This window comes from Canis lupus, chromosome 18, assembly GCF_048164855.1.
Source record: "Canis lupus baileyi chromosome 18, mCanLup2.hap1, whole genome shotgun sequence".
Lineage (NCBI taxonomy): Eukaryota > Metazoa > Chordata > Mammalia > Carnivora > Canidae > Canis > Canis lupus.
The window spans coordinates 26,858,490-26,878,134 of record NC_132855.1 but is presented as its reverse complement, the minus strand read 5'-3'; the positions used below and the strand labels follow the sequence as shown (position 1 = coordinate 26,878,134).

Sequence of the window (19,645 nt, the reverse complement as noted above, 5' to 3'; positions counted from 1 at the left end):
CTGCTGCCCTTCTAAGCAACCCTCATGTACCATTGTCTAGTCTGTTTGAATGGTTGGGTGGTTTTCAACTATTCAAAACAGTACATATTGCAAAAACAATTTCACTAGGTTATGTAAGTAATAGTGTAAAGTGCTGTAAAGTGCTTAGTATGTTCCTGTGTGTATGCTATGTGTGCTATGCCTCACACATAAAGGACATTATTTTGACGTAGATCATTATGTTCAAATTATTAGCCTTAGTTCACATTCTCTTCCTGTATAGCAAAACAAATAAAAACACACGAAATATCCTACTTATTATATATTCATAGACATTTAAACCCAACGGGAACTTTAGAGGTTACCTAGTTCAAATTCTTTATTTTATGGATGAAAAAACTGAAGCCCAGAGAGGCTAGACAACAAGTCAAGTCTCTTAGAGGGGCACCGAGTGGCTCAGTCAGTTAAGCAGCTGCTTTCGGCTCAGGTCATGATCCTGGAGTCCTGGGATGGAGCCCATGTCGGGCTCTCTGCTCAGCTGGAAGTCTGCTTCTCTCTCTGCCCCTTCCCCTGCTCCTGTGCTCTGTGATTTCTCTCTCAAGTAAATAAATACAATCTTAAAAAAAAAAAAAAAAAGAAAGTCTCTTAGGAAGTAATAGGCAAAGATTAGAAGCCACAGCTCTCAACTTCTAGACTGCTGTTTTACAGAGGAAGCCCCTCTTGTATTCACTACCACAACAGCAGTACTTGCTCTGGACTTTTCTCCTTTGGCACTACTAATTTTTATTCAGTACTGATCTCTCCTACACTCCCTCATATATGAACTGACACTATTATTCAGAATTGCAAAGCTATTAGGTTCAAAATGTTCTGGGTTATATAAGCTTAGCTATACATAAAGAGAAAATCAATGTAAAAAGTACATGCAGAAGCCACAAATTTATACACTTACTGAAATCTTGATGCTGAATATGAAATAAACAACAGATGCTACACCTGCACAAATTCAAGTTTCTTGTGTACACATAATCGCTTTTTATTTTGTGTTGTGGACTAATATATATGCAAGAAAACAACTTTTAACAATTATTTTATTCTGAAGAATGCCTTTGGGTTAACCGCACCTAGCATATTGGTAATATATGATCTTTGGAACTTCACTAACTAAGCTATACAGCAGTACATGGGAAATAACTTCACATAGAAGAGGGGGAAATTATGTGGGAATAAGAAGAAAACATCTATTTTAATTAGAAAAGTGTCTAGCAACATAATTTTTCATTATTCTCCTTTTTTTATATTGCCTCAAATATTCCTTAGACTTTTATTTTTTAAGATTTTATTTATTGATTCATGAGAGACACAGAGAGAGAGAGAAAGAGAGGCAGAGACATAGGCAGAGGGAAAAGCAGGCTCTCGGTGGGGGGCCTGATGCGGGACTCAATCCCAGGACCCCAGGATCATGCCCTGAGCCAAAGGCAGACACTCAACCACTGAGCTACCCAGGCATCCCAAATATATTCCTTAGACATTGAAAAAATTACAGAAAATATAATTTACAGTAGCATAGCATGAAAACTCAAGTTCTGAACCTTCTAATTATAGCATGGTATGATGTGAATGTATTCTCCCTATTGTATTTCCTTTTTCTCCTACTGTATTTTCATATCATATATTCAAACCTGTTTATTAGCAATGACATTTCTTAGACTAATGCCATCTATTAATGTTGTACATGCTGCTCCTTCCAGAAGTGTAGTTATCCCCAAGGTCAAAACTTCATATGGTATTTTCTACATTACAGGACATGAAAGTGTGCTGTATCCATTATTGGTATGAACAGTTAATTATCCACTCTTGCATGCACCTCCTTAATTGGTCTTCATATTAAGGCTTTAACAGAGGAAGTGGAGGATCAGTGGCTTACATAGAAAAATTGTTACACTGCAAGCTGAGAGCTGAACTAAAATCTCATCCTAACGCATCATTAGAGAAAAAGCCCGAGGTACTGAAAGAACTATCTATGATATTTCCACTTCCGAAATGCTTAAAGAAGTTTTAGATTAATGGCTTTTGATGCTTTTAATGATGTCAAGGATGGGATTTAAGTGCCTTATTAATTTCCTTGATTTGCTGCCAAATATTAAAGGCAATTCAAGATTACTGAGTTAATCTTTCCTGATTATGAAATCCATTATAGGAAGAAAAATACAAAAATCAGAAAAGTAGAAGTGATTTATAAAAATATTAGAATATATTTATAAGAACAGAGTGTTTGTACATGGATTTAAAATTCCTCTGGAAGGATTTGTTATAAGAATATAAGATATCTTTGTATATATTAATATTTAAGCCATTGCTTCATCCTTTAGTTGGACCTCATGTTTTTCATCTTTTAAACTCTTTTTAAACTTCCCAGCCACAGTCACAACACATGATGTGATATAAACCTGAAGTGATTTGTTTAATCTTACTACCCTAATCAGCTAACAAGATCTCTGTCTTCTCAGATCTTAGAGCCTGGAAAAACCCAGTTATTAATTCCGTACTATCTCTTCCCGAAATTCTCTGGTTTGCTGACATGCTAATAAGATTCCAAGAATGTTCTAAAGAAAGCAAAATCACCACTAAAAATGATTGTGTCCTGAACTTACATACTGTATTTTTTTTCCCTCTCTCTGAATTTATTTTCAACTAAAATAAATTCTGTCCTTGAATGTGTGTGCATAACTCCCTGGGCAGGCTATGTTCTCTTATTATCAAATATAAATATTGAAAGCCTTGAAGATTGTTCTTAAACCTAATTCAAATTACCTTTGCCAGCATAACAAATACCCCTGGGTAGGTGGATTAAAAGCTCTAAAAAGATTCTGCTTTTACTTTTTAGCCAAATGGACATGTTTTATTCAGGATCCCCGGACAAAATCCTTATTCAGCTTATCATGTTACCTTTGAGGGTGTGTCTTTCCTTCCTTCACTCCTTTACCCTTTTAGGCCCTTTCTGTTGGCTCCCTGCATTTCCAAAGCTCCCCTTCTGCCTGAGGGAGGAACTACCTCTTTTACCCTCCCAGACTAGAAGCAATGCCCCATCTCCTTCAGGCTCATCACTTCTTTCCCAGGGCAAACATGTCTGATCTTTTGGCTTCATGTGATGGCCCTCCATATAAGGCTGAGATGCCAAGGGGTCTCAGCCTGTCCCTTGCAGCTCTTATTACAGATTCAGTTTTACATTTAACTGTATAATGTTTTAAATTGTTGCTTGTTTCTATCACTTAGCAATACTGAAGTCAGGGATCATGTTTCTTTCCCTATTATTAACCTCAAGCATCTATGTGTCTGCCACAGAATAGGTACACACACTCCAACTGTTGATTAAATGACAATAAATGAATGACTGTCCAAAACAAATCAACGCTGGCAGGTGGCAAAAGGATTGAACCTATGAGTAAGCCCAAACCATCTTTTTGTGAACTCCACCAGCAGTTAGCGTTTGTACTGAACTAAATTATTATATAGTCTCTGTTTTCCAAAAGCTTTCTGAAAAACTCTGACAAACACACTCACATACACACATATTTGCATGAACACATGAAAATTCACACACACAGGTATCAGTGTTTTGGGTGGTTGAGACTGCTACCCTCAACAGTGATAAATCAGGCTTTAAAAAATAATTTTTCTTATTAAAACTCCCTGAGAGTGAAAGAACTACTGTGCACTATGATCCTGAAGAAAAAATCCAGGCAAAGCAGGATTAGCTATGTCCCAAGTTACTGGAAGAAGATGGTGAAAACTATAGTTCATGGATGCAGACAATAGATTTCTGATGATAAATCATATTTCTTTCTGGCAGTCTTTCAAAATATAGTGGAAAAGTATAGCAAGCTTCACTTAAAATGAAGTAGCTACCCTGTCCCTATGAGTTTTAATATGCATTTTTAATTTTTACTATTTTGCTATGTGCTATTTAAAAAAAATAATAAAACCAGGTTTTGCAGACAGAAAACTTAACTCCACACTGGCTATATTGCCCTGAGTGTCTTCTCCAGTCCTTAGTCTTTTCAGATGAAAAATGGGAAGAATGTTAGCAAACTCCACTGAGAAATTAAAAAAAGATTAAATATCGAAAGATTGTAGTCCTGTGCCTATCCACAGAATATGTGTTTCCTTCTCCTCTCTCTTGACCTGCCTACTGGTAAAATTCCAGTGTTCACCCTGGAAGCCTCTAGTTTATCTGGGTATCTGTGTGATATAATTATGCTAACAGTCATTTGTTTTAACTTAAAGAAATTGAATGTAACTTTGAAAAGACAGAGGGTTTTATTTTCCTTTCTCAACAATACAACAGCTTAATGTTTGCATTTGAAACATACATAAAAATACATGCTTGATTGTAAGACCTACCCTTGGATTTTGTGTGAGGCTGTGCTTTCACCAGGAAAAAAATCTTTTTCAAACTTGAAAAAAACAAGTAATACTTTTATGAGATTCTTTACACACACACACATTTTCCCCCTACCATTCTCCCTCCTCCCCAGAACACACCCTTCATTTTTATACTTCCTCAGAAGTGGAGAATGCAGTTGCTCTCAAAAACTCTAAGGAATGTATTAGTATTAAAGCTCCAGTTAAATCTCGCCACTGTTTGGTCACAGGGTTTTTCATTTTGTCCAAAGCTGATTGAAGGTCTTGTAACATGTCTCTGTAGCTGTTTCCATAGTGAGCACCCCAAGTATAGAGAAAATCATAAGCAGGTTTCCACATCATCTATAAAGAAAAAAAATTAGACTGGAGTAGAGCAGAAGTAAAACAGAAGAAAATAGATGCTTTTAAAAAAGAAGTTTTAAAAGCCTTTTAGGATAAAAAAAGGAATACCAATTATATGTAGATTTACTTAATATCATAGAAAACATGCTCTAGTAACTATCACTTCCCTGTTATATCCCCTGTTTCTAAACCTTGCGATTTTTAAAATAATGACTACAAATAGGGCCTCTTTTTTTCTTGATCCATCATCTAAACATTACTCATTGCTTTGATCTGAATATAAAAATTCCTTGCAAAATTTCTGGATGATATTTAGATGTTACTGAGATAAACTTCTCACTCTCTGAGACACTTTTAAGGTAAGGTAATGACTCTTGTAATAGTATCTGTGGTGAGCTTTACAATACCACACATCAGAGAAAGAGCTATATGGTATATTTAATGCTTTAAGTAAGTCATTTTATATGAGCAAGTCTATAAACAAGGAAAAATGTACCTTCATGATCAAGTCAAAAAGAAAGCAAAAATACAGTACTTTAATTTAAAAAGTAATTTAATGAATCACTTTATGACCGAAAGAAAGATCAATATTCAGTACTTCATTATGCTTTCCCTGAGCACCCACCCATACCAATGACATCATTGTTTCCATAGAAATAAATGGACGTCAAAGAGGAACTTCATGTTCAGGCATGTATGTAATGGTAACCAAGGCAACCAGTCTCAGGGAGAATAAAGACAAAGACCAAGCAAATAAGACAAATTGTAGAATAACACACACACACACACACACACACACACACACACACACACAGAAACACATCCAGCTTAAAATAAATTCCCTCTAAGAAAACGACAAAATGAACCATGCACTTATAACTGGAATATTTAGAATCTAAACTTTATTACTTGCTACTAATTTGAGTTCACTAAACTAATTCATTTGTGATTTTATCACTTGCAAAATGCAGGAACACAGACCGTGAGCTCAATATTATGCAAGTTGCCGTCTTAAAGTAGAGCCTCCATTCACAGTAGTAGCACATGAAGTAGGGCCTTGGGATATAATTTTTCATCCTGCTTTGATGGCCTCATATACTCTACAATCGAAATTAAAAGAATGAAAGACCTAAATAAAGAGTTCCATTATGTTTCAATTTAATCTACATAAAAGGCTAGGCGTTGAACTCAAAAGATAGTTTGATGTTATTCGTCCAAATTAGCATTCCTGAGAACCCACAAACACTCGTATCTTCATCCCTCTTAAGGAAGCTTGATTCTGCAAGGTACTGAACAGAAAATAATTATCAAAGTTCTACCATGTCCAGGTGGTCATGATGCATTGTCCCAAATGATCCCAGATTTTGGTGGGTAAGCTTTACCCTCTCCAACCTGGCTTATAAAGAACGGTATCTTCCATCACTGATAGACTGTGAATGGGGTGTCCTCTCATATATTTTTCTGAATACTCACTTTGAAACCAAACCTAGTGGTCACCACTAATTGTTCAGCAATGGTGGATGAGTTGAGGCATATTACCAGAGCCTTTTTGCCAGATTCAATCTTGCCTGTGACTGCTTAGATGCAAAGACACACTAAACAAGTAGACTATTCTGTAGTGAGTATATACAAACTCTCTGTAAAAGCTTTTGAGACCTGAGTTCTATATTGCATTCATTTAAAATTCCCTGATGCTCAACTAGCTGGTACGTTATTTTTCAACATGTCATATGTTGTTTAAAATCATGATGTTTATAGCTAAAGGCTTCTAAGATTTTATGCTAAATCCCTTAGTAAGTGAATGATAAAAAGATGTATTTGAAGATATTTTATGATAAATAGCAACTGGGATGTTTTGGTACCAAGATGATGGCATAGTATCACAAAAAACAGATGTTTTCTAAAGAATCGCAGTGGGTAATTTTCAGGTTGTGCACTACTACGTGTGCAGATTCAAAGTAACTTCACAGAGGCAGCCAAAATGGCTCCACTGCTTTTCCTGATAGAAAAACTCTGCATCACATATCTTGCCGCAGCAGCACGGTGGATTGCTATGTATAGAAAAGCCCTGAGGCATATTCAATCAGGCAGCCGTCCCTTGGTGCTGTCTGAAGCAGGAAATACACCCAGGTGATGCAGGAATTGGAAACTACAGATTCAGAAGAAGTCCAATGATACACTTATCTACTCACTTGTGCAGAGAGCCACACAACGCTCTCACATTTGGCAATTTTTACTGATAGAGCATTTCAGTCAGCTCTCGCAATTCAGAGAAATTTCTGAGCCTGAACCCTAAATAAGACATCTGAAAGTATAAAAGGACTCCCCAGGACTACTCTGAATTAGTCAGAAGTGCAAGGAAGGATATTGCCTTAAACTTATTGGGGATTCTCTGGAGTCTAATCCATAAGCTACATAGAAATGGGTACAATAGCTTAGGGCAATGGTAAACATCACGATTTATACTAAAATGAGTATATATTGCATTCCATTTTTGTTTCTCTTTTCAGCAAACTAAACCTGAATATTCCTTCAGTGCAAAACCTGATCTGCTATATAAAACATCATTTATGGCTCTGAATAGAAATGACATAGAAACATTATGGAAGCATAAGTACAATGAATATATTCAAAATACATTGTTGTTCATTAATTAATTATTTCACTTATTAAATCAAGAATATTTGAGTAGCTACCACTACAAATAATTTTGTTACACAAAGGAATAAAATGGTGAATATGGCATGGCTTGATTTTAGAAGCTTATAGCATGGAAGGAAATAGATACTTGCATAAACACTGGCCCGATGCAAGAATAGACAGGATTTGGTCACTACTAACAGTTGTTAAAAACTCAAAAAATTACTTTCATATTTTAATTTAATGTAATAAAAATTATAAAATAAAAATGATAGTTCCATTGACTGAGAAGCATTACAGTGTAATAAAAAGAAAGATTGGTTTTGGTGTCAGAGTCCTGGGTTAACATCTTTAGTTATGTTCCCTGTTGGATGGGTCAATTTGAGTAAATTAATCAAAGTATCTGAGCTTTGAATTTTGCACTCCTTAAAGTATATATAATAATATAGAAAATGAAAATATAGATAATAATTTCCAGGTTTATGTCTAAAGCACTTCTTGAAGGGTCCGGCATACAGTTACATTTAATACTTTTTAATAGGATATGAGTGTGTAGTTTTGGGATGAGAGAAAGGTAAGAAATCTAGTTTTAACCCTACTGCATATGAGGTGAAGGAGGGAGTATCTTTATCTTCAATAAGATATTGGAGTAGAGATATGACCTCCAGGGAACAGTCAAGAGTTTAGCAACACTCATGCTAAGCGATGGTGAAAGCATTAGAGTGGAGGAAAATGCCAAGAAAGAAAATGAAGGGATGAAAAATTTAACCCTTAGTTAAGTCTACAGTTAGGGATTACAACTAAGAAATAGAAGCAATAAAAAGATGAAGAGAAACTGGTGTCAGAGTAATAGAAAATGGAATGGGGTACTTCATGTTGCAGAAGTCAAGGACTGATAGCATCCCAAAAAGGACATTCAGCTCACAGCAGTTTCTCAGAGCCTATTGTTCACATAGCCTTCCAATTCCATGTTCAGTGACATCACATAGAGAGGTTAAAGTCATCAATGTTAGGAGTTGTTATACCATGGAAGCTGGCAAAGTTATACCCTACAGTTTAGGGCTTTTTCTCCCTTGAAGAGTTATTGAACATTTGCCAGCATGCCACTGGCTGAGGACATCTCTTCTCTGTTATCCCCCTCTGCTACCTCTAACATCAAATAATGTGGAAGCATGAAGCAAAACTGAGAAAATCCAGAGATTTGGCAATTAGTAAGTCTTTGGTAACCATGAAGAAGGCAGTTTCAAGTGGCAGGAGGCAAACTGGAGGTATGAGCAGGTGCCAAGGAACTAGAAGCCACAGAAAAAGTGGGTCACATTTGGAATTTCAAAGTTAAAGGAAGAGAGACAAAGTGAGAAGGAGAAGCAGTGGAAAATAAAAGCATTTTTAAAAGGAAAAAATCTGCAAAAACTAGTATTTTATAATTGAAAGGGGAGGTTGGTTTGAATCCTAACTTAGTGACATGAAGAATTTAGTATTGATGAAGATTAAGGAGGTAGCATATATAAAACACTCAAGAAGATAAGTTAACTTACTTCAGGCAGAACACAGAAACACATACAAATACTAAAATTATTATGGAGTTAAGATACATAATAGGGCAAATATCAAGAACTATTGAGAAGAAATGGGAGCAAAAGCATAAGCTATAATTATGTCCTTGACAGAAAAGAGAAATATTAAATTTGGGGAACTGTGTTTTAAAATTGTATTTTATTAAGAGAAATAAGCAAATCTCTGTCAGGTATGGTAAATATAACTTTTTCTATATTGAGATTTGCCTTACAAAGCATGACAAAAATCCAGCCTTCATCAATGCATCAGTTGTTGCTGTCTTTTGTGGCATAGCTATATGACATTTGACTCAAATCCTTAAATGTTTACACTTTTATTTCCTCAGCATTTCTTTCTATGTCACTGTACTTCTCTTACTCAGCAAGTGAACATATTCTATTGAAGGCAGACACAAAAGGGAACTTGCAAATGTTAATTTAACTACAGACTTTATGAAATTATGTCCAAAAATACACACTGAAAGCCACAAAGGATTCTCAGCTTTGTAATAATTCAAGAGAAAATGAAGTATTTTTTTTCTGGAAATGTTTGAATGAAAAAAAAAATAAGTAGAATAAACAAATTTCTTTCCAGGATGACCTAAGTCCTCCAAAAGCTGGAAGTGATTGTGGATTGCTTAGGTCTCTTCCAGGTTTATATTATCTTCTATCTCTTCAGTGGTTTGAAATACTTCTTCCACCGAAATAGTTCTTCTGCTTGTGTTCAGTGTTATGATTTAAGGGGTGATATGCAGAATCTCTGCGCTAATGCTTAGACAAATCAAAAGGAAAGCATGCTCCTGAGAGTTTTTGTTGAATTATTCTTAATCACAAAACAAATTCTCTCAGCTTTCTCATCTCAGTCACAATTATTTGACACACAGTTCTCATTCTTACTCCTCTACTCTTATATTTTTTAATATTAACTTTATGATGTTATGGGTTCATCTCTGAATAGGAGCATGAGGCTGTCAAAAGCATAGAGTTGTTAATTTCTCAGAAATGTGTTTTGGTCTCCGTCTATAAGTGGCAGTAGCATCAGTAAGCATTTAACCTATCAAAAGTTAACAGTTTCCAAAGTTCTAGCATTTCTCTAAAAGAATTATGTCTTTGGTTTATCTCCCAGATATTAAAGGACAAAGAAAAAGGTAAAAGAGCAATAAAAGAAGTGGTGAGATGTCAAAAGAAATGAAACAGGAATAGAGATTTAAAAAATAGTTTTCCAAATTTAGAGTGCTTATTCCCAGAAGCCAGTAAGATTCATTAGATAAAGCTCTAGATAATGAAATGCAACATGAATAAAAGCAATTCAGATCTGAGGAAAGCATTCTATGTCTTTTTTTAGCTCATAAAACATGAATTGCATAAAGAATGCAATTGGTTAACTACATTTGGATAATTACATTTTGCCACATTAAAAGATTCATAACCCACCTACTTTCCTCATAAAACTATAGAAGCAATGTTTCATTTTAAGTATAATTAGCTGAAGAAATATTAAGGCAAATTTGCCTTATTAATGATTATTACATGTGTTCTATATTCAGTACATCACTTACAATATCCAAGTGGGCCTTATATCACCTGTAATTGGTAACTATCTAAATATTGTTGAAGATGAAGTTACCATTATTTTCAGAAAAGAAAGGAGGCTAACATATCAAGGGGTCCCTATTCCTTCCAAAGGGAGATGGTACTTGGTTAAAACTTTATGTAAGATTCTCTTGGAAAAGTCTCTTTGGAAATAGCCAGCTCTGTTTCCTCTAGGAATAACCACTTGGAAAATCAGGGGTTAAGCATAAGCCAGAGGATAGAGTACTCATTCCTTGCTAGTGCATCCACTCAGTCTAACATCTTAGGAGAACCTGCTGGACAAGCTGTTGTCACTACCTCACTAACTCATTCACTAACCAGTAAGAGAATTCAGGTCACCTGGCTATAAATCCAGGCTCATTTCATTAAAGTATAGCCACAGATTTGTTTCAATATTAAGAAGTTTTAATAAATGCTGATTTAAATCTTATACTTAGCTGGACTACGGTTTTCTAAAATTCCTGGTTGTTTGTGATCCCTCAAAGTAAGCCTTAATGAAGAAAATCTAAAATCTAAATCAAATATTGGTGTCTCTAAATCCATTTTAAGATACCCTTATAATATTTAATGATTATTATTATTTCTACTTGATTTTCAGATGTAACAAGATACATAATGTAGGATTAAAGCAAAGATCATAAGAATACAGTGTGCTACCCCATGAATTTCACTATGATGTCATTTTTTTCTTTATCCCATCATTTCAAAAAATTGAGTATCTTTTTGGAATTAAAGATGGTAGCAAGAAGCATTATAGTATTATACAAAACAGACTATGGTATCTAAATATTATGTCACTGTGTCAAATCTCTAGTGCAAACAATGAAGAGTTCAGAAATTATTCTACACTTTTTGCTACTGGCAGGGAAATTTCCATATAATACTTTCCCATTTTTAAAGAAATTATAAATATAGCTCTTACTCTAAAAGCCCAGCAAACTATACATTTAAGTACCATGGCTAGACCTGGACAATGCCATACCTGTAAGCAGAATCCAGGACTTACTGTGTGAGCCAGAAAACCATAAGAGTTCAAGGACATTCTTTTTATCTTTTGCAAGAGATATTTTCCAAGGAAAATGAAATGTTGTTAAACCATAAAAAAAAAAAAGCTGACCAGCCAAGATTTTTTTCTCATTTTTTCCATGCATTACCATTCTGCCATTTTCTCAGAAGAGAAACCTTGAAATCATTGCTGACTTTTCCCTTACCTACATTCTTTCTATAGTTACACTCAGTTATATTACTAAAAAATTACTATACTTTATTTCCTTTTCCAAAGTCATTCAATGTCACACAGTTGTCAAATTTATCTCTTCCTCTTAGTAATGTATATTTCACATACATTATTTCATTTAATCCTCCAAGTATCCAATAAGCACGAAAGTATTTTTCACCTCATTTTGCAATTAAAAAAAATTATTCCTGGAAAAGTCAAGTAACTTGCTTAAGGTCATAGGGCTAGTAGATGATAGAGTTGGAACAGGAATCTAGACAAGGAAGCATAACCACTATGCTCTGGCAGTCATTAAAGGCTCTCTCTACCGACTTCAAAACACATGTATCTCTGACCAAATCTCCCAGTAATTACTAAAATGCTCTTCCCTCCAGCCCACATATTGTCTTCAGTAGTCTCTAGAAGTCATTGGTATCAAAAAGTACTGAAACGCCCTTCCAATCCTCTCCAATTATTCAAATACTATCCATCCCTCAGAACTAGGATGTGTCTTCTGACAGCTCCTCCCACTTGACCTTTTATTAGTTAATTCTGAAAGGACTTATCAATTGTGCATATGGATAGAACTGTGTCAAAACATACCTGGGTCTGGATCACAGTTCTATATTTAATAACCATGTAATTCTGGATAATTTAAATGCATTCACCCTTAGCATACTGTGAAAACTGAATAGCTACAATGTTTTCCTCACAGAGTTTGTTAAAATAAATGAGATAGAGTAAATAAAATGCTCATAATGATTAGCTGACACACACAGTAAACATGCAATAAATTGCAAACCTATTGCTATTCTCATTTTCACTTATTTCAGTATCTAATCATATACTTCCTTAAAATATAGCAACTCAAATCTTGGGGTGGCTGTGTAGCTGTCAGTTTAGCAAGTAACTCTTGATTTTGGTTCAGGTCATGACCCCGGCATCATGAAATTGAGCCCCATGTTGGGTTCTGTGCAGGGTGTGGAACCTACTTAGGATTCTCTCTCTCCCTCTTCCTATACCCCCTACCCCTTCTTAAAAAAAAAAAAAAAAAAAACAACAACAACAGTTTATCTCAATTCCCAGGCCAAATAAAACTTGGCCTTAGGGAGAAAAAAAACAAACACATTTTTCATTCTGCTTGTGATTTTTGTAGCTCTTAATGCTCTAATGCTAAGAACTGATAGTCCTAGTAAACGTGTTAAATGTATAGACGAATTAAATACTGAGAATAAGGATTCAGAGGAAAGATACTAAATAAGTAGGAAGAATTCCATATAGAATTTTAATTAATGTATAAAAGCAAATAAAATTAGCTGTTTGAGGAATACCTACTTGTCATTTTAAATCTAGACCTAAAATAAAATGCTTGGGACACTATAGCTGCTGGTCAAAAATGAGGAGGGGCAAATTTATGTCTAGAAGATAAAACAAGGAATCAGATCCTCATTGATTGAGTGTGGACTACAAAAAGACTTATAAACACACCATACCAGTCATAAGTCTATAGGGAGAGTAGCTTCTGATATAAAAATATATTACAATTAGTAATATTGACTTCCTTAGGTTTCCACAGTCAAGGTGGCCCATTCTGGCAGGACAGTTAAAAAATCAGCATTGACAGACCTACTTGTGCCTGTGGTTGAGGTGGAGCCCAGTGGGATAGAAGGTCATTTAATAAGAAGTGACCTTTTAGTGTCCTTCATAAGTAAGTGCCCTTACTGAATAAGATGGAGAGAGCATAGTCTTTTTTGTTAGGCAAAAGCCAATGGAAGATAGTGGCTATCTATTTGTCATATATACTATTAATCCACAGAAGGATAGGTAAAGAATATCCAATTTAGACCTGAGAATATCTTAGCCCTAAAATCTCCAGCATTTCCTCTTGTAAAATCCAAATTTTTTAAATGAGCTACTTTACTAATATTTTGTTGATTCTGTTTTCTGAATTAAAGCTCTAAATAATAAATAAATAAATAAATAAATAAATAAATAAATAAATAAATAAATAAATATCTATCTTCAGGAAAACTCCAACCAATTTTCATTAAATTTCACATGAAAACCTTGGCAATGATTAAACATCTTTGTATAGCATAAATGTATTTTCTTTCAAAAGAAATACTCTGACAAACGTATTTCCCTTAAAAACAGATTCCAAGTTTTGTAGCTTTGCTTTTATGTAGGAAATGCTATTTCATTAGAAAAGTTGAGTAACATTTCTTATAACTTAGGGAGATGGTTAGTTTAAAAAGTGACATTCTCAGAAATTTCCAGAGAGAAGCTTTTTTTTTTTTTAACTTTATAAAAGAATAAGAAATGGCCAAAAGTACTCAAGAAAAATTTGATACTATTACTAATCTCTTCTTTAACTGGATTGAAGCTGAATAAAAAATGCTAAGTGAAATTTTGGTAGTATCATGTGATAGCTTGAAAAAGGAAAAGAAAGAGTGAAAGGAGCCCCTTACCACCCTTCCCCCCAGTCCTGACCACACCTCCTGGTTCTGCCACTCCACAGCACAGTGGATTTGGTGTGGGTGGGCAGAGTATAATAGTTAAAGTACAAGGACTCTAAGATCAAAGCCCATGCTTCAAACCTGGGTCCATGAATTTCTAGCTATAGGTGTTTAAGCAAGTTACTTAACCTCTATATATTAGTATTAGTATCCACCCCAGAAGTTTTTGTTGAAAGTATTAAATAAAGGTAATTTTTGTGATGCTCTTGGAATAGTGCCTGGCCCAGAATAAGCGCCAGATAACTGTCTTTAAGACAGAATAAAAATAGAACAAAAGGAAAAGGGAGAAATTGAAAAAGAAGGAAAATGAGTGAAAGAGCCCCATTGTAGACATTGGCACACATAGAGAGGAACTGTTGGAAAGTGTGCCCTCTGAAGAAGTGAGATAAAGGAAATGGAAGCCACATGGGAACCGCCAGGCCTCGTTATCTCCCTTCCCTGATGCTGGTTCCTTCCCTCTGCATGTCCTACCCAGAACTAGTATCAGTGTGGTTTGAAATAATTTTTTGACTTGTATATTGATCATATTTAAAAATCAACTCCTTCCTGAGAGAAAAAAAATTGTACAATTGGATTTTTTTTCAAGGGAATGAAAATTAGTATACATCTACCCTTTGGTTTAAGTGGTCTAAGAGGTAAAGACTCCCATAGATTATTTGGAATGGCTTTAGGCCCATAGACCATGCATAATTTTCCAAGCATTTAATAACACAGTTCAGAGTGGTGTTTGTTAGCCTTAGCCACAGTAAATTGAATGATAACCTCTAGAAGGACACCTAGGGATTTTCCTCCCTGCTTCTGAGTATTTTATCAAACTCAGACATAGACTTAGTCCTTTGTGATTTGGACTGTGCAAAAGTGAATAATGGACAAGTAGGCTGTTTGTTGGCTTCCATCAAGATTTGGAGGAAGACAAAATATAAACAATCACAATTAGAGAGGTTAGATGCTTAACAAACCTGAGAGAATAAATAACGCTCTGATAAATAATTCTCAAGAAAACATTTTTTAAAATAAGGCCTTACTAAGAAAAAAAGTCTAGCTTTCAATTAGGCAACTTTATAAAATAATTATTTTTAAAGTAGTTTTAGATTCACTGCAAAATTGAGAGGAAAGTACAGAGATTTTCCATATATCTCCCACTTGCACATATGCATAGCCTACCCCATCAGCTTCCACCTGAGGGGTACACTTGTTACAGTTGATGAATCTACAATGATACATTATAAGTACCTAAAGTCTCCTTGGGTGGAGTTGGTGTTATATATATACTGTGGGTTTAGACAAATGTATAATGATATACATCCATCACTATGATATCATATTGACTATTTTCACTGCCCTAAACATCCTCTATGCTCTGCCTATTTATATCTCCCTCCCGGTAGCTGGCAACCACTGATCTCTTTACTATGTCCATAGTTTTACCTTTTCCAGAATGTCATATATTTGGTATCATATAGTGTGAAACTTTTTTCAGATTGGCTTCTTTCACTTAGTAATAGACATTTAAAATTCCTCCATGTCTTTTCATGGGTTGGTAGATCATTTCTTTCTAGCATTGAATACTATTCCATTATCTGGATGCACCAGTGTATTTATCCATATACTTGCAGAAGGACATCTTGTGTGGACAAAAGTTTTTAACTCTTTTGGGCAAATACCAAGGAGTGTTATTGAGAGATCATATGCTAAGAGTATACTTTGTTTGTAAGAAATAGCCAAAGTGCTTTCCAATATGGCTGTACCATTTTGCATTCCACTAGCAATGAATGAGGGTTCTTATTATTCCACATCCTTGACAGCATTCTGTGTCATCAATGTTCTGGGTTTTGGCCATTCTGACAGGTGGTGGTATCTCTTTTTTTTTTTTTTTAAGATTTTATTTGTTTATTCATGAGAGACACACAGAGAGAGAGAGAGCCAAAGACACAGGCAGAGGGAGAAGCAGGCTCCATGCGGGGAGCCCTACGGGAGACTCGATCCCAGGACTCCGGGACCATGACCCGAGCCAAAGACAGACACTAAACCGCTGAGCCACCCAGGCATCCCAGGAGGTGGTATCACAATTAGACATCTTTTTAATCAATTTCTTTGAAATATCAGAAGAGTATATCCCAGCATAATGTCTTTTTTCCCTTCTTAAAGGCCTGTTATCTTTAGCTCATTCAGCAAAAAACTGATTTGTAGACTGTAATGTCCTTTTTAGTGTATGGGGTTAAATATAGTCTATAAGGGGGAAGTAGACTATATGGGAGAAATAAGTCCTGGATGCTCCTGGCTAAAGAGTCTGTTGAGTGGAGGTCTTGATTGGACACCCAGGTTCTAGGAACCCTGAAGCTTCCACTGCAGCTGCTTGGATTCAACTGACTTGATTTGACTCTTCAAGCTTCATGGAAAGGTTGTCTTGTTTTGCCCATCTAGCTGGCATAGTTGCTTCAAAATCAGAAAATTTTCTCAAGAAATTAAAACCCAGCTCTATGTCCAAATAGGAAGTGGGGAATATAGCTTCCAAATCATCCTTTAATCAAAGAAATGACTTTTTCTTAACTGAAATATCTTGAAAATGCTTTCACTCATGTGAGAGAAAGCTACAGGACATTTTATATGTGCTCGTCACCGGAATAGTTTCATTTAAGTCAATAAAAATGGACTCTCTTTATGGTAAATAGAGAAAATATTTATCTAACTTAGGCGTAACAGTTTACATTTGTTTTAATATCAATAAAAACAACATTTGCATGGCAAATATTTACTTTATACCAAGTGTTGTTATTCTGTATTTGATGTCTATAGTTCTTACTGTATACAAAATTGTGAAGGAGGCAATGAAACTCTTAGATATTTCTGGCTCTCATTACCAGTTACCCCGCACTATCTACCTCCTTAATGCTTGTCACCAAACATTATTTATCACAAATGACTAAGTCTATGACTGAAGACTGATAAATACTTACTATTATGTCCTGTTCCTTTATTCTGATTTGGCCCCATTTCCTCCCTTCAAAGTTTATCTCTTCTCTGCCTCAAGTTCTTATAGCCCTGCCTACTGATTGACTAGATATCCAATTTGGTCCATTTATTTGAGCAAAGATCATGTTAATATGCAATCCAGTAGGAGAAACATCAATATATTTTAAAGGTTCTTGATGCCTTTAAAGAGCGATGTGTGTATTCAGATAATGTTGATGGTTATGGGTGCAGTGACTTCAGTTAGTGGATCCTCTAGGACACTCCCTTATTTAATCTCTGTATGTAGTATAGGTTTGATCACATTTGATTTACTTGGTCTGTAATTTTTTTACTATTTAATTAGACAAACAAATCTTACCTCAACAGCAACATCTCCAGCTTTTCCTCGGTGAGGAATTTCATATGCCTCCATCTGTTGCTTTGTGAGTCGTACTAACTTTTCAGCTAGTTCCCTCCAGCCTTTTCCAAGCTTGACAGCTGAAGTCAGAATAGCAGCCTCTTGGATGAGATGTGCTACTAACCCTTGGCAATCCATCTTCAGCAGAGCCTGCAGCAACAATTACATATCATAGTTAAAATCAACTAATTTGGGCTTTCTCTTGTAAGTTAAAATTTTCATTATATTTTCTAGAAACTGGCAACCTCTTTCTCACCACATATATATTTGAGGTTTCTAAATTCAAAAAGCTGATTTACTTTTAAACAAATCCAACCAGCAAAGTACAGAGGATATGACTAGACCAAAATTAGGGGAGATTTAAGCCCAACTCTCTGACTAATTATAGGGCCCTGGGTAGGCTACTCAACTAATAATGTTTCTTAATGTACTAATTGGAAAAGGAGGAAGTTGAACTAGACACTTCCAAAGATACCCTGAGATTCTGAAAGTCTATAATTTATCAACCCAGGGATGATTATTCACCCTACAAAAAATAATTCCTTTCCTTACCAGAGAATTGGCTACAGGATTTCTCTAAAGAATAAGCACACTAGTGCTGGTAAATATTATTCTACTTTTCATCCTAATGTGATCTAAAACTTCCCAGAATAGTTCCTCTTGCATAAAAATGAGATACTTCTACGACTCTGAACAAAGCTATTGATATTTATGACCTTAGAAAATTAACTCTCTCCCTTCACCATCAGTGTAATTGCGTTAAATAGAAACCACAGAGTATTAAAGATAAAAAACTTAGTCTTCAGCAATGCAAAATGGAAAACCATCAATTTTTCCCTCCTTTCTCTCTTTCCTTCCTTTCCCTCTTTCTCTTCCTTCTTTAGTTAGGCCTCTGAGCTTTGTCAATCACCATGTATATTTCAAGCAAATCTATGAGTTTCCTTTTGCCTTGAATATATTTTTAAAACATGGCATTAGGTCTATCTATATCTCTTCCCTGTTCATACAAGCAAATAAACAGGTATGGTAGTGCCTTGTCACTTAACAGCACTTAAAAGCTTTATGTATCACTACGAAACAATAAGTAAAAATGAATGGCCAAGTAAGGCAACTAGTAAAGTCCATAGAGTATTCATTCCTATAAGAACATTAGAAAGACCACCCATGGTTTTTATACACCGACTGTACTGGTCCTTAATTTTATGGTGAGGAGTTATGAACTAAGGAAAAAGCAGCATAGAGCCAGCAGGCCCCTGAAGGTGCTTTTAGTAAATCGTGGAATACTTTTAACAATGCTTATTCCAGATTGCTGTTTTATGGAAAAGAAACCTGCACTTGGAGTTACAAAATCTGAGTTTAAAATTCAATTCCACAAAGGACTTTAGATAAATCACAAAACATCTCTGTCTAATGATTTTTTAAAGTGGATACAGAGGTAATACCATCTTCTCTAGCTGCCTATCTTTGTGAAAATTGAATCAGATATTCAAGCGCTTTAGGAAATGTCAAGTGTCAAATATATAAGGACAACCAGTCTCAATGTCTAGATAGGACTACTTTTTGAACCCACTATCTTTATTAGTTCCCTTCCAGCACTCCAAATTAATATATAGTTCAACAAAAAATGTACTTATTGTGCAAATAAAGTTTCAAGAGATGGTCTCTCTATACTCCACACTTCATCATCTTCTGGTCATATAACCAGGCCAAGCCCCTTCCACACAGGAATCCTGAAGCTTCCACTGAGGCACAGTAAGAGTTTTTAGGAACTATTCCCTTGAATGTGTTCTCCATCAGCACTGATTAGTTAGTTACCAAAGCCACTCAATTAATTAGCATACACCAATATAGTGCAGGTATGATTAGGTTTAAACTTCCAGACCATTTGGCCAAAAAATAACTTTTTTTTGGTCACTAGGAGAAACAAGAAGGCAATTTTCAATTCAAGCCTTCATGAGTCCATGCTGAACACGAGCTAATGCAGAGGTAATGAGATGTAATGAGCTGCTGC

At 35.3% G+C, this 19,645-nt stretch overlaps 1 protein-coding gene across 8 annotated transcripts in view; it reads right to left on the bottom strand.

Moving 5' to 3' along the window:
- MACC1 (MET transcriptional regulator MACC1) overlaps positions 1-19,645 on the bottom strand; it is a 98,947-nt gene that overhangs the window by 13,189 nt on the left and 66,113 nt on the right. For 4 of the 8 annotated variants that reach the window (XM_072783841.1, XM_072783839.1, XM_072783840.1 and 1 more), the window contains 2 exons: positions 17,596-17,784; positions 4,277-4,746 (listed from right to left, as the gene is read on the bottom strand). In XM_072783841.1, coding sequence (XP_072639942.1) covers positions 4,534-4,746; positions 17,596-17,784 — 402 coding nt within the window. In that variant the 3' untranslated portion in view covers positions 4,277-4,533. Of the gene's footprint in view, positions 1-332; positions 596-4,276; positions 4,747-5,727; positions 5,847-17,595; positions 17,785-19,645 lie in introns of those variants that run through there. The other 4 variants (XR_012010900.1, XM_072783838.1, XR_012010901.1 and 1 more) reach the window with 4 other exon arrangements.